The following is a 12,871-nucleotide window of genomic DNA, read 5'->3' on the forward strand; positions in this document are numbered from 1 at the left end:
ATTATTTTTCGCTAGCAAGATCTCATTCGATGATTCATTACATTATGCCTACTGCCAGCAGGCACATTTGAATAAATATCATCTGATTGATTGGGGTAATGAGGCACTGGTTTAAATTAACGACATTGTTTGAGCGCAGATCAGCCTTGGAGGAACCAAGATAGCCTGTCCTCAATCATCACGTTAATTTAAACTGGCTAATAGGACATTGGATCAACTTAGTTGAACCACGTACCAGGGGGGAAAAAAAAGGGACGGCTTCACATTGAAAACAGGGCAGTCTGCGTAAGCTGGTTTATGGTGGTACACATACACAACACACAATAGTACACAACAAAGAAGTTGTAGGTATCCAGAGCATGATAATGTTTCATTGTTGTATGAGTGAAGATTCCTAACAAAAGGTAAGACAAAGAACAAGCAATCAGCTTTCACTGGATACCCTTCTTATGCCAAGCTTTTATAACACTGGGGATGTAACTTTCATAAATCTGAGACTATATGCCTTGATTATTATTAGAGAAGTTACAGGTTGAAGCTAACTTGCTATGCAAGGCCTAGTTTTGACCTTTGGTATGCTAAATAATGATCTTACATGGTGATTTGATCAAATAGTGGTCAACATTTCCCTCTCACATCTCTCCCCAACATCTTAAGTAAGCGACACGAATCACAATAAAGCACTTGGGATTTGCTATGGTGTTTTTTTTCTTCTCTTTCCTAGTCCCCATTCTTGTTTTATTTGTTCAGTTTTGTGATAAATGACCAGTCTGTCCAGTATCACCATCATGGGACCAATACACTACTTCTCTTCCATCTCTCCCTTCTCCACTAAATCTGTCTTATATCAGTGCACATAATACCCATAAGAAGCATCCTGCTAAAAAAGGAGTAGCTCTGATTTCATGAAAACAAAAAGTTAAGTTAAAAATGTTAAAATGTAAAAGTAGTGATTCATTCACTCTGAATAGTGTCCTCAACTCCATATCGTGGAAAAGCAAAAGTTTATGGTTCATGCCCTTTATTCTACAATCACTGAATGACATCACACATTCAACATCTTGTACTGATAGACATAAAACCATCAATTAAAGTTAAGAAAAAATGTGTTAAAGGGAACTATTCATTATCAACTAAGGTGTATGTCTCTAAAACAACTGAAAAATACTGGCCCAAACAGTAGGCCTAGAATAGCCATAGCTCAGAAAAATTGAGACATATTAAACACAGCAATCAAATAATACATCTCAGGGAAGGTGCAAATCCGTACATAAAAAAAGTAAATGTGCACATTGGATAGATAAAAACTCAAAGATGTCATTTTTCTAAGGTCAGTCGAAAAAATACAAAATCAATTATTCAATTTTGATAATTCGTTATAGAGGGCAAGAAATTATCTGTCTGTTCCACTGTCTGCAGAAAAGTACAAGCATAGACAGGTCTTCTTCAGAACAGGAACTGGCTGGAAACCTGCCTTTCACCTGCAGGTCTTCATTTACAGTTTACCCTTCATGGAAGTCGGTGCAGGGCATTGCTTGACACAAGGCTCTCACTACTTTGCCTTTTTGGAGAGAGGGTTCAGCCAGGAGAATGAGAAGCTCAGGCGTGGAGACTCACTGCTGGCAGGAAGACTTGGCCTTGCCTGCACAGGGTATGCCGGTGCTAAAGACTGCACAGAGAATAAGGAAATAAACATGCATGCACACAGAAAAACTGACATACTAATATACATATGGACATGAGCACATACAGTATATGCAGACGAACTGGCATAGTATGAACAGTATACGAACATGCACACACACATAATTGAATGATGCTTTTATGGAAAACTGCTATCTTTAAGCAGCATGTAAACTGAGTAAGATTTACCAGGGCCACACAAAACTGCTGGCAGACACTCATATATGGAAATACTGAAATAACTTTTCTGACATTTAATCTACTATACTGTATGTAGAGGTCAAGATGGAGGTCACATGCAACTCCACAACATAGTGGTTTATAGTTAGCTGTTAGGGCATATGAAGTGCTCCTCTACACTACAAATCCGTATAGGACTTGACTTGGCATGTATCAGCTGAAAGCATATTGCTTACCACATTGATCCTATTTTGATACCTACTCTACCTCATGCAAGTTCATGACTTGAAATACTGTGACAACCTGTTTTCTTTCTTCCATCTATACTGACCTGACTGACCTGCCTGTCTGCCCTGTCACCCTACATGTCCAGCCACCAGAGGGTACCAGGGCTGGGCTCAGAAGCTGACCCAATGCTCTGCTCCATCACTCTCCCGTCCTGGGGTCCCACTGAAGGGGGGTCACCCTAGAAAAGGAGGGAGGGAACAGACATTGAGTACCTTTACCTTCTTTCTTTTTTCATTTTCTTCCTCCTTCTGTTTTTTTCCCTGTTCCTGATACAAATGTGTCTGTCTTTGTATCGATTTTCTATATATCTGGCTGGTTTGGATCATTTGTGCAAATGGCTATACCCTCTGTGAAACCTCCTCTCTATTTTACTATATTTTGCTGAGTCATTGTAACAGCGATCCAGTGTGTCTGCCAAGAGTTTCCTGCAGATTGAAATGGATTAAAGGGGAGCCAGAATACAAAACAATGTTCAGAGCATTACAAAACACAAAGACTGGAAGTGTAATAGGCAAAATAAATGTTGTGCCAAGATTTCTTCACTGGGTTCTCCACTGTGGCAAACAACACATGCAGTGTGTGATTTCTTTGACCAATAGAAACAATTACACTACAACAATTCAGCTAGATATAAAATCCATACTATAAGCATTAACCTTTTTTCACAAAGAAGAAAATGCCTGTGCTAGTATTTCGTTTTACATGCTATTAACTATAAAATATTAACTAAGCTTTTTTTTTTTTTTTTTACAAATTGTTATTTTGGTATTTCATAAAGCAATAAGACTATGACCAGTAACACTTTCCTTTCCATGGCATAGAGACAGTTTTGTTTATCTTGGCCTGAAAATGACCTTTCTTTTTACAATCTATACTTCAATGCCAAGAAAAACAAAGCATGCCATGGAAATGTGATAGGCTGCAAGCAAGACTTTGTATACACACACTTAGCCATCTGCTACGTCTGGTCATGTCTATCCCTCTCCCAAAACGTCCCCTCATTCACATAAGCCCATTCTCAGACCAGTACCTGGAAAATTGTCTCTTCCTTCTCTGCTATGAACAAATGATGCACTGAATGTGCCCCCAAACCCGCTGAAGAATGACCATCAAAGCCAGGAAGTAAAAGAAGAAGGTGAAAGCCTACAGAGAGATGGAAGTGATGGAGGAACATGGCAATGAGACTCTCAGAATGATGTTGGTACACAGTGACAGAGGGAAAGACCATTACCGGTGGCTTCACAACACAGTTTTCAGCTGCACTTAATGATTCCCATCATCACAAGAGTTCTACAGTAATTACCCCAAATATTTTGCTATAAATGTTTCCATGAGCATATTATTGTATCTGTCAAGTCACCTAAACAATGCCCTTCCCTCAACTGAGCAGAAAAAGAGGATGAAGAGTGCTGAGGAGGTGACAGAGGCAAGGCGGTGACGGCCATGATGCAGAGGTGACTTGATGAAAAAGAGCAGGCAGCAGCAATGGTGATGGTGATTGGTGGTCACGTCGTGATAACAACTACAACCTAGACTTAGAAAAACTGACCTGTGGAGAGATGGCAACCATACTGCCTTGGTTAGCAGAGTGTTCCCCTACATCAGAGCCTCTATCCCCTGCCTGATGGAGGAACCCTTGAGATGTCTCAGATGAAACCCTATCAAAATGACTGGCTGGGTTTTCTGGGGCCATGGGGATAAAACCATTGCTCATCCATGCGGGAAGTGGAAAGGTCTGTTGGAATTGCGGCTGTTGCTGAGACTGGGGCGAGGATTCCCTTACTATTGGGTGAAGGCAGACAGGCACCTGCAGTGGCTCGCTGGTTAAACCCATACTAGGACCAGCCACCTGCCAGCTATTGGCTTTGTACCAGCTGGGGTAGAGCTTGGTATCTTCTGCCAGCAAGCTCTGGATTTCCAAGTCACCTGCATCATGCTCTTCGCGCCAGCATTCCTGCTCATCCTTGTAAGGTATAGGCAAAAGGAAATACATTCTTAGAGATGTCAGAGGAGCTAGTCGTATGGTGTTATACTCACTGTTCATCATAGTAAACAAAAGAACATTATGTTTGACCATAGTATTATATAAGCCAAGTAGAAAAGCAGGGAATCAAAGCACACTGAGGAGATTTTATGGCTGATTGGGCCTGAGAGGAAAACAGATTGGTGATTAAAAAACAAAGAGGAAATGGCAACATCTTGGAACACTTCCCAAGCAGGACACAAGAGCAAACTGGTTTTACCTGCTGGGTGCTCATCCCTTCTTGTATACAAAGCTCAGCCATTTTAGGGTCTGAGCAACCCTCGGCCTCGCCCCGAACCTCCTCCCTAGCCTCTTCCTCAGAGTCCTTGATGCCCCACGTCTCAGGCTTCAGCTCCAACACTGGTTGTGTATCATCTGCCTCAGGGGGAAGATCTAAGATGGGATCAAGGTTGGCCTCAGGCTCTAGTTCAGGTTCCAATTCCTCCACTGGTTCTGGAATGGGTTCAGGTTCTGTCTCAGGCTCTTGCTCTTGCTCTTGCTCTTGCTCTTGCTCTTGCTCTTGCTCCTGCTCCTGCTCCTGCTCCTGCTCCTGCTCTTGCTCCTCTGGCACCTCCTCCTCTTCTTCAGCTGTTGAAGATGGCAGTTTCATTACGCAATTACAACCATAGTGTCTCAATAAACTGTAGTCAGTACTGAGGTTTCCTTAAAATATCACTGTTTCTCACTGGGAAAATATATTAAAAAACTACAATTTGATGACTTACTCTTAATGAAGTCAAGTTGGTAGAGAGCCCTCTCCTCTGCATTGAAATCAACCTTGTAGTGGTCCATGTTTTCATAACCAGGCTCAAGTTTTTCCACAACATAGGCGTTGGCAGCCTCATTGACTCTTGAAGGGTAAGTCATGGCAGAGACAAGGAAAACAAAGGCTGAAAAATAACCAATGAGTTTCCCAAGATAAAAAATACTCCAAAGGGTGGATGAACAAAGCAGTAACGCTTACCTCTCAATGAGAATCTTTGCGTTCTGTGGTAGTGAAAAAGACATTACTGTTACACTCAAGCTCAATAAGACACACATATTCTATCCCAAATCCCTTCCAGATGGGATACCTGAACAAAGGCAGCCATTTCAGGCTCCTCCATGGTGTGCAGGGCTGTTTCCACCAGCTGGGTGTTAGCGTCCACATGCTCTCCGTAGGTCCTCACCAGAGACCGAGTATGGTTTGTCTTCTCATCCTGTTCATAAGTGATGTGTTGCATCATGATTTTCCGGCGCTCTTCTAAGATAGTAGACAGACGATCAAACTTCTCACAAAGAGCCTGCTTCTGGGTTTTGCTGTTCTCCTGTGACAATGAGGGATTATTAGTATACATTGTAGTAAATTCCGTATTTTTTTTAATGGCTGAGATTGTCATGCCTTGGTATAATGTCCTTTATCTGTAGGGAAATTACATGGCCACATTGGCACATTATTTGCCAATTCAAAACAGGTTTGAACAAACCTCTACTGTCTGAATGATCTCCTCTATTTCACTGATGGCAGCCTGGACTTGGTCATTTCTGGCCACGACTGAGACGATCCCATCATTGAGTTCAGCCTGTAAGGGATTTCACTTGAAATGTACCCATGTACATGGAAGTATAATGGAATTTCTGACATTTATTGTTTAGTTTTTATTTTACATCCAGACACTTTTGTTACAGTATGATGGAAACAAATAAGATATGCTTCCATAGAGAGTGGTATGAGCATAGGCACACAGACAGGCCTCTGTTCGTTCATTACTGTGACTAATAATAGATGATACCTGCTGCCAAATGACCTTCTTTTAATCAGTTATCCATGTGATTCCTCACCTTCTGCTGCTGGTAGACCTCTGTCAGAGGGGCTACCTGGCAGGTCTTGTGGGCTCCAAAAACCTTGCAGAGAGAGCAGGTGGGAACCTTGCAGGAGATGCAGTAGATGTTGACCCTCTCGCCCTCATGTTCCTCACAGGTCAGTTGCACTGGAACTATTGGCAGGGGCCTGGAGCTGGAATCATGGAGTTACATTGCAGTCAAAGTGATACGCAATGCAAACAAAACAATCAAGATAAAACAGATCTTTGTTAAAGTTACTTTTTTGAAACAACAATGCAATGATAAGTAAACTTAATCCCTCACCAAGCAGATTGCTGGTTGTAAACATCAATGATGTTCTCCACCAGTAAGTTGCGCTGTAGTCCATACACGCCATGCCGATCGAGAACCACCTCAAGCCGACAGGTGGGACAACGGAACCGCCCACCAGTACCAACCTGAAACAGAGACGGCTACATCTCTTACTCAGCTAGCCTGTTCTCCAGCAGGGAATTTATAGAACTAGCCAGAAAAGGTCAGCTGTCAGGAACAAGACTGCTGTAAACAAAGGCATGTTTTAAATCATTATTGCTCATGCTGTTAATTATAACTCTTGCCTCACTGAGCATTTGTAGTCAGCTGCTACTCCAGGGACATTTTTGAGTTTTTATGTGGAATATTCACATAAGTGACTATCAGTATGGGCTGATTTAGGCTCAATTGCCAAGGGAAGATCTGACTACTGAGATGGTCATCACCATGTGTTTATTTGACTGACATAGTCATGACCATGAGCCCCCCCCCCCCCCCAATTACCCCTGCTGTTTACCACACTCTGCCTGTTTGCACTACTTGCCATTTGAGATAAACATGTGTTTTTGTCAACAAGCGAGAGTCACAGTGGTGTCAGTGATTCAGAAAGAATCAGTGAACTTGCAGCTGCCCTCAGCGCCCTCTCAGAGGTAAAGCAAAGGGTAAACAGGAAGAGGAACAGAGACCGGGGAGTGCAGGGGAGAGAAGGCAGATGAAAGTTGAGAAAGAGAGGACCCTGAAATAGTTGCGGTCTTTAATAGACCTCAGCTGCCTGGTTGTTTGGGGCGGACAGGGCGTTCTGTGGCCTCTCGGAATTGATCCACACGGTGCGAATCAGTGCTAGCTTAGAGGCTTAGGGAAATTGCACAAGGCCCCCAGAAGGGTCCTCAGTCACTTAACAAATACAGACGGCACCAGCATGAGAGAGGGAAAAGAAGTGTTATAGGTCCCAGTCCACAGCCAGTCATCCATATAAGCCTATGCAGTTGCTGCTGTAGCCTATATCGTTCTCATCCCTCATCGACTTGCAAAGGGTCAGAAGTGAGAGACAGTTGTGGGTATCGAATAGCGGAATCACGTGCCAACTTTTTCCATGTAACATATAGAGTTGGTTAGCAACCTCCAGATCTATGTTGCTAACAAACAGTCTGTGACCATATCAGGTTCCTATCTACTGTCAGCAGTGATATGTTTATTTCCCTGCTTGCAGTAGTCACAGGGTTATTGGGCAAGCTTGATACACCGATGATACTGAATCTGTCGGGGTGCCAGGTCAAATGGATAAAATGCTTTATTTACTCCCCTGCACAGCGGGGCCAGGGTAGTGTTTATTTGACTAACCACTGTCATCCCTTGCTAATGAGGGGGGGGGGGGGGGCTTGGTTGTGAGCTCATTGTGTTTGAGATAAAGATTTGACACAAGCCACAGATTGCAAACAGAGACATTTTGCAAAGTGAAAGGTTTGTCTATCTGACTGCCCTCTTCCTCACAGTTCTCCTTTCATTGTTTGCATTGGGTAAAGAGCACCTTGAAAAAATGAATATGCAGTATCAACTATAAATACACACACAGTACATAGGTATCCAGCCTGAGCCCCGGTTTAGCCATTTCTGATCCAGACACCTGTTTGGGATTTGTGTGCTACGCCTTTGAATACTTTGATGCTATTAAACCAGCCTATTTACCTTATCTATTTCTATGCATGTATAGAGACATACAGTTGGCCCTGAGTATACTTGTGTACATACATGTGGAAATGTCTGTGTAGGAAATTACGCTCATTGCTGAATACTGAAGTGAATATGGATGTCTACTGTATATGCAGCAATTTGAGGTACAGTGTGCTATTCCAGCCGGGTCTTGTGCTGACCCTAGCCCATGTATAATCCACAGCTGATCCTCTGGCATGCTGCAGTACGAGGGCAGTGCTTATTAGCTAGTAACCTTCAGGCACAACTACAGCCATCTATGCTGAGGCACAGGCACTTATATTAGCATTGTAAAAAAAAAAAATTATCAGCCTGCTTTGCCTGGACTTTGTTCGCCCCAGTTGGAGGTTGAGCAGGAGGAGTGTGGCTTACAAAGTCGCTCATATATCATCTGCTGTTTGTCCGTGGCCCAGATATACATTAGAGTGCCATGTCAGCCTTAGCTTTGAAAATATTTACTGAAGATCATCTAGCCCTCCAGTGCTTCCAAAACAAATACAGTAATATAGAAAATAGAACTGCAGATATATTTGCCAGAAGATCACTCAAAATTCCCCATACACTTTTAGTAATCTCTCTTCACAGATTCTGAGCACAAACTGTTTACCGGAATAGTTTTTATGCTCTGTTTCGAAATAATAAACAGATTATGTCATAGAGACAGATAGAGTGGGTGTACATGGGTGTCCATTTACAAAGGCAAACTATTTTCAGATTTTAAGAGCCTCCAGGACAGTCACACAGGCCCTGATTTAAAGTCTCTCCCTCTTTCCTACACATGTGTACACACAAAATCGTCCTTTTGTAATGCCATTCTAGACATACTTTTGCATGTATTTTACAGAAAAGACTCCATTCCCGCTTTACTCCCTCTTAACTGCACCACGTGGCCGGGACACACCTGGTAGAGCTCGTTGGCACACTTGCGGCAGAGGTTGTGCTGGCAGGGCAGGATGACCACAGGCTTGGTGAAAACTTCAAGGCAGATAGGGCAGATGAGCTGCCTCTCCAGTGTGTTCAGGGCCTGGTCCCGGTGGTAGGGGCCCAGCTCCAGGGGCAACGACATGGTCCTCAGCCTCTGTGCTACCACACGTTACAGAAGACCCAGAGAGAAACAAGAGGGGATGGAGCAGCAGGGTGCATACAGGTGTGAAGGAGAGAGAAGGAGAGAGAGAGAGAGAGAGGAGGAATCCACTGGAATGGTAACTGGTTTGGCAGTCAGTCCTCTTTCACTCGTACGCACTTTTTTTCCCCTTCCTGCCTCTCTGTTTCCCTTCTTGCCTTCCGTTCCTCTTTGTCCCTCCTCCCTTCTCTTCTTCTTCTCTCTCGAGGCACAGGAGAGTGCAGTTGGCTTGTATCGTATTCGTAATCCTCCCCGGTGAACTGTTGGTGGGTGAGAAGGTGTAACGGCTGCAATGGTGGCGGCAGGCGGCAGCGCTGCTTTGCCGGTGGGTGTCTGGTTACTGGCAGGCACCCAGGGGCTGCCCCTAACCACTCGGCCCATATCGGGCAGTGGCTGCAATGCGTGCAAACTATGGCAGTGCTCTTTCTCCAATTACCCCGCTGCTCTAAGCGCTTGCCTCCGAGGAGAACAGCCAGTAGCTGATGACTGTGCTGTGTCCATGGGGTGTACTGTACTAATCATGGCACAGCACAGTGTGGGTCTGAGAGGGCTAGTTAACCTGGCCTTTACTTTACTTGTCTATGAGTTAAGTTGTTGACTGCGTTATGTATGTGGAGTGAGTAGGGCTTGTGTGTTTGCGTGTTATCATTTGTGACTAAATCTTTTAATACTGTGGTGGATCGTATGACTGGTAATTGGGGATGTTTAGGAAGAACACATGGAGGTAAAAAGGGAGCAGAAGGAGAACAAGCTGCTATTAGAAACGAACACTGACCAGAACCTTTCTTCATTTCAGAAACATTTATTTGAACAACAGAAATACAGAATGAAACGTCTGCCTTCTCTCAATATACATACAACTGACTAGGCCCAAATACATGTGTCAATTTAATCCACCTACTCATTCTGAGTATGAGGCTCTTGAACATTCTGGTATCTCCCCAAAATCTACATGCACACGATTTGAACTAATGGTAATTTATTAAAAACATAAGAAAAAATAGAATAAAGAAAAGTGTGTCGCAAACTATGTACTTCTGTTTTGTATCTGTTTGGTTCATTTTGACTAGTTTTGGTATAGACGTTCACACTGAAAATGTGCCTTTGCTCTCAGGGCAAAGCCACAGCAGAGACAAAGACATGTGATGGGTTTGTAATTCAAACAATCATACCAGAGGACATCCACAAAGATCCAGATTACACTGAAAATAAAAAAGAAACTCTTTTGGCTCTGCTAAAACTTAAAACAGGACGTCAAAGAAGTCAAAGCTAAAACTTCCCTCATCAATGAAATGTCAGAAAATCAAATTGTACAGTACACTTTTCAAATCTATAAATTCTAGTCTAAAACTATGAAAAAAATTGTTAAATTAAATTGCATTATGCAAACCAAAACACGTATTAGGGAATGTACTATGATAGCATGTATCTTCAGATTGCTTCAAAAAACACACATTTCTGAATCTCTAGTGACACAATCTACAATTTCTGCCTTCACTGATTGTCAGTATCTTCATTTTCAACACTCACGCAGACAACATAAATAATTTTATGACTAAAGGAAAATACTGTAGGTCGTGGAACCAAAACTCACACACTCAGACAGAACTCAGACCTAAAACAAATATGACAAGTAACTTACATTTGAAAAGATAAATATTACAGAAATGGACACCGCTGTCCTCTGTCCACACAGGAGACAGTCGTAAAGGGGTGTTAAGAGTGTTCCCATTGCGAATTTCTACAACACGTAGGAAATGGATCAATACACTTCCAACTGGAATGAGGATTCCTAGAAAAGGCTTGATCCCCCCCATCCCACACATACACACATAGATATACATCCAGACGCATACACACAAGCATACAAACTGGCACACCCATGTTAAGTAATGGAATGTGACCATGCCATTATTTTATATGTCTAAAAAATAAATCTTTTGCTATTCAAACTCTCCGTCGGGAGGTTTTCTATTTTCTAGTAAGGAGCCCAGTTGAACTACTCTGGAGGAAGTTGTAAGTTTAATATTAATGCTTTTGTTTATTCAGAAAAAAAAGAACACAACAGAGGTGAGGACAGTGAGGAAGAGGATGGTAGATGATTTGTTAATGAAGAGTACCAAGGGTTGTGGAAGTACAGGACACGGCATAGCATAGGGCACGGTAAAGAGAGAACAGTGTGAGCAGTAATACTGACTGATACCTGCATTCCAGCACTTGTTGAGGAACACCTTTGTCATTACACACACACACACTTCACGTAAAAGCATTTCAGGTCTATTATACTGGAACAACTGAAGAAAAAAAAAACTACTGATACATAAATAAAATCAGTGCAAATCTATGGGCATCATTGAAATGTGGCAGAGTATTTAGTCACCTCTTAGTTAACAGAAAGGTGAAAACACAATAGCATGGATCAAGCTACCAAAGTCTGACAGTGATCCTATTGAGGAGTACACTAGTGTGATTCAATCTAGTTAATCCTCATGTCTTCTTCTCCAGTGAGCTCATCTAAATAAGCACACCAAACAGATGATGCAAATGTCAAGCTGAGCAATGTGGTGCCAGTTCATGCATTTTGAATGAATGAATGAGTCATTCTGATAGCATTTTGGAAGAAACGAGAACAGGTACCACCACCATAGCCAGCAAACCACCCACAGCACACCATCTCCAGTCTGCAACAGCAATCAGTTAGTCACACATGCATAGACAGGCTCATCTGGAAGCCACGTTTTGTGGTTTGTTGAAGGCTAAATGTTCTTCAGCAGTGTCTGAGGGAAGCACTTGTTCACATGGTTACTGTGAAGCACCTGTTGGCATGGTAACAGATAAGAAGCAAGTGCACGCTTGAATACAGAGGCATCCTCTCTCTCTCGCAACAATGTCTCACATCATGGCTAAACTGGGGGCTGCCTCTGGCGTCAACTACCAAAACACAGCAATGGACTGGTAATCGAAAGCACACTGTACAGATAACGCCTGATGATGTCTTGCTGAAATTAAAACTCTACCTGATTTCAAGTGTAGCTTCCTTTTTTTCTGTAGTGACTGGACAGACGGCCAAGGCAACACGTTCTCAGCATGTCAGCTGCCTTGCAAACCACATCGGCAAACTGTGGTCAGCCACAACAGCTTTGAACAATTGTGTACGCTCTTAAAAAACTGAAATCACAAAGCACACACACAAGATTTGTGACCAATGAATTAGAAGTGCAGGCTTGACAGCCACAGAACTGACAACAACTTGGGCCAAGGAGGCAACATCAACCACAAGCAAAACCAAATGCCCCACCTGACACAAGCACACATGTTTGTGCTGCAGACTGTATGCCAGAGGCTATATAAGCTGAAGAACATAATGCTTGCACACGCTTTACATTCCTGCCTCAACCCTGCAGCCTCCAGCTCAACAGCATATGCCTTCCCTGACTCACTTACACACACAGGAGCACGGAGTTGGTACGCTGGAAGAAACAACGGCTCCTGACCGCTCTAAATGAACTACAGTGCAGTCTGCATACAGGGGTTAACAGTGGTTAATACAAAGAGGATCTATGCGCAGTGTTTGTGTGTGTTTTCAAGGGAGTAGGGTGGATTGCAATACAATTGGACAGCTTGGCTAATATTGACTGGCAATGATCAACCTGAGCAATATCTGTTTTGGCTTTTTTGGTTCTCACTGACTACAATCAGCTCAGCTACAGCGTTTGGCCATGAGTTGTTCATTTTTGTGTGTGTGTGTG

General features: G+C 42.9%; 1 protein-coding gene across 3 annotated transcripts; it reads right to left on the reverse strand.

Annotated features, from left to right (window-relative positions):
* Positions 1-282: 282 nt before the first annotated feature.
* On the reverse strand, positions 283-9,417 carry trim101 (tripartite motif containing 101). 3 transcript variants are annotated; one of them, XR_013968922.1, is made up of 11 exons: positions 8,901-9,417; positions 6,302-6,450; positions 5,996-6,170; positions 5,641-5,736; positions 5,248-5,481; positions 5,139-5,161; positions 4,900-5,024; positions 4,395-4,762; positions 3,182-3,294; positions 2,204-2,329; positions 283-1,669 (listed from the first exon to the last, which is right to left on the reverse strand). XR_013968922.1 is itself a non-coding variant. In XM_080853267.1 (10 exons), exons 1-9 carry the CDS (start codon positions 9,063-9,065, stop codon positions 3,208-3,210), a joined length of 1,407 nt encoding a protein of 468 aa, XP_080709393.1. In that variant the 5' UTR covers positions 9,066-9,417; the 3' UTR covers positions 283-1,669; positions 3,182-3,207. The 3 variants fall into 3 exon arrangements, 2 of the variants coding, with proteins under 2 accessions (XP_080709393.1, XP_080709392.1); XM_080853267.1 differs by lacking the exon at positions 2,204-2,329 and having other exon boundaries at positions 6,302-6,435; XM_080853266.1 differs by lacking the exon at positions 2,204-2,329.
* Between the last annotated feature and the right edge of the window lie 3,454 nt (positions 9,418-12,871).

This window comes from Sprattus sprattus, assembly GCF_963457725.1.
Source record: "Sprattus sprattus genome assembly, chromosome: 16".
In the NCBI taxonomy this organism is placed as follows: domain Eukaryota; kingdom Metazoa; phylum Chordata; class Actinopteri; order Clupeiformes; family Clupeidae; genus Sprattus; species Sprattus sprattus.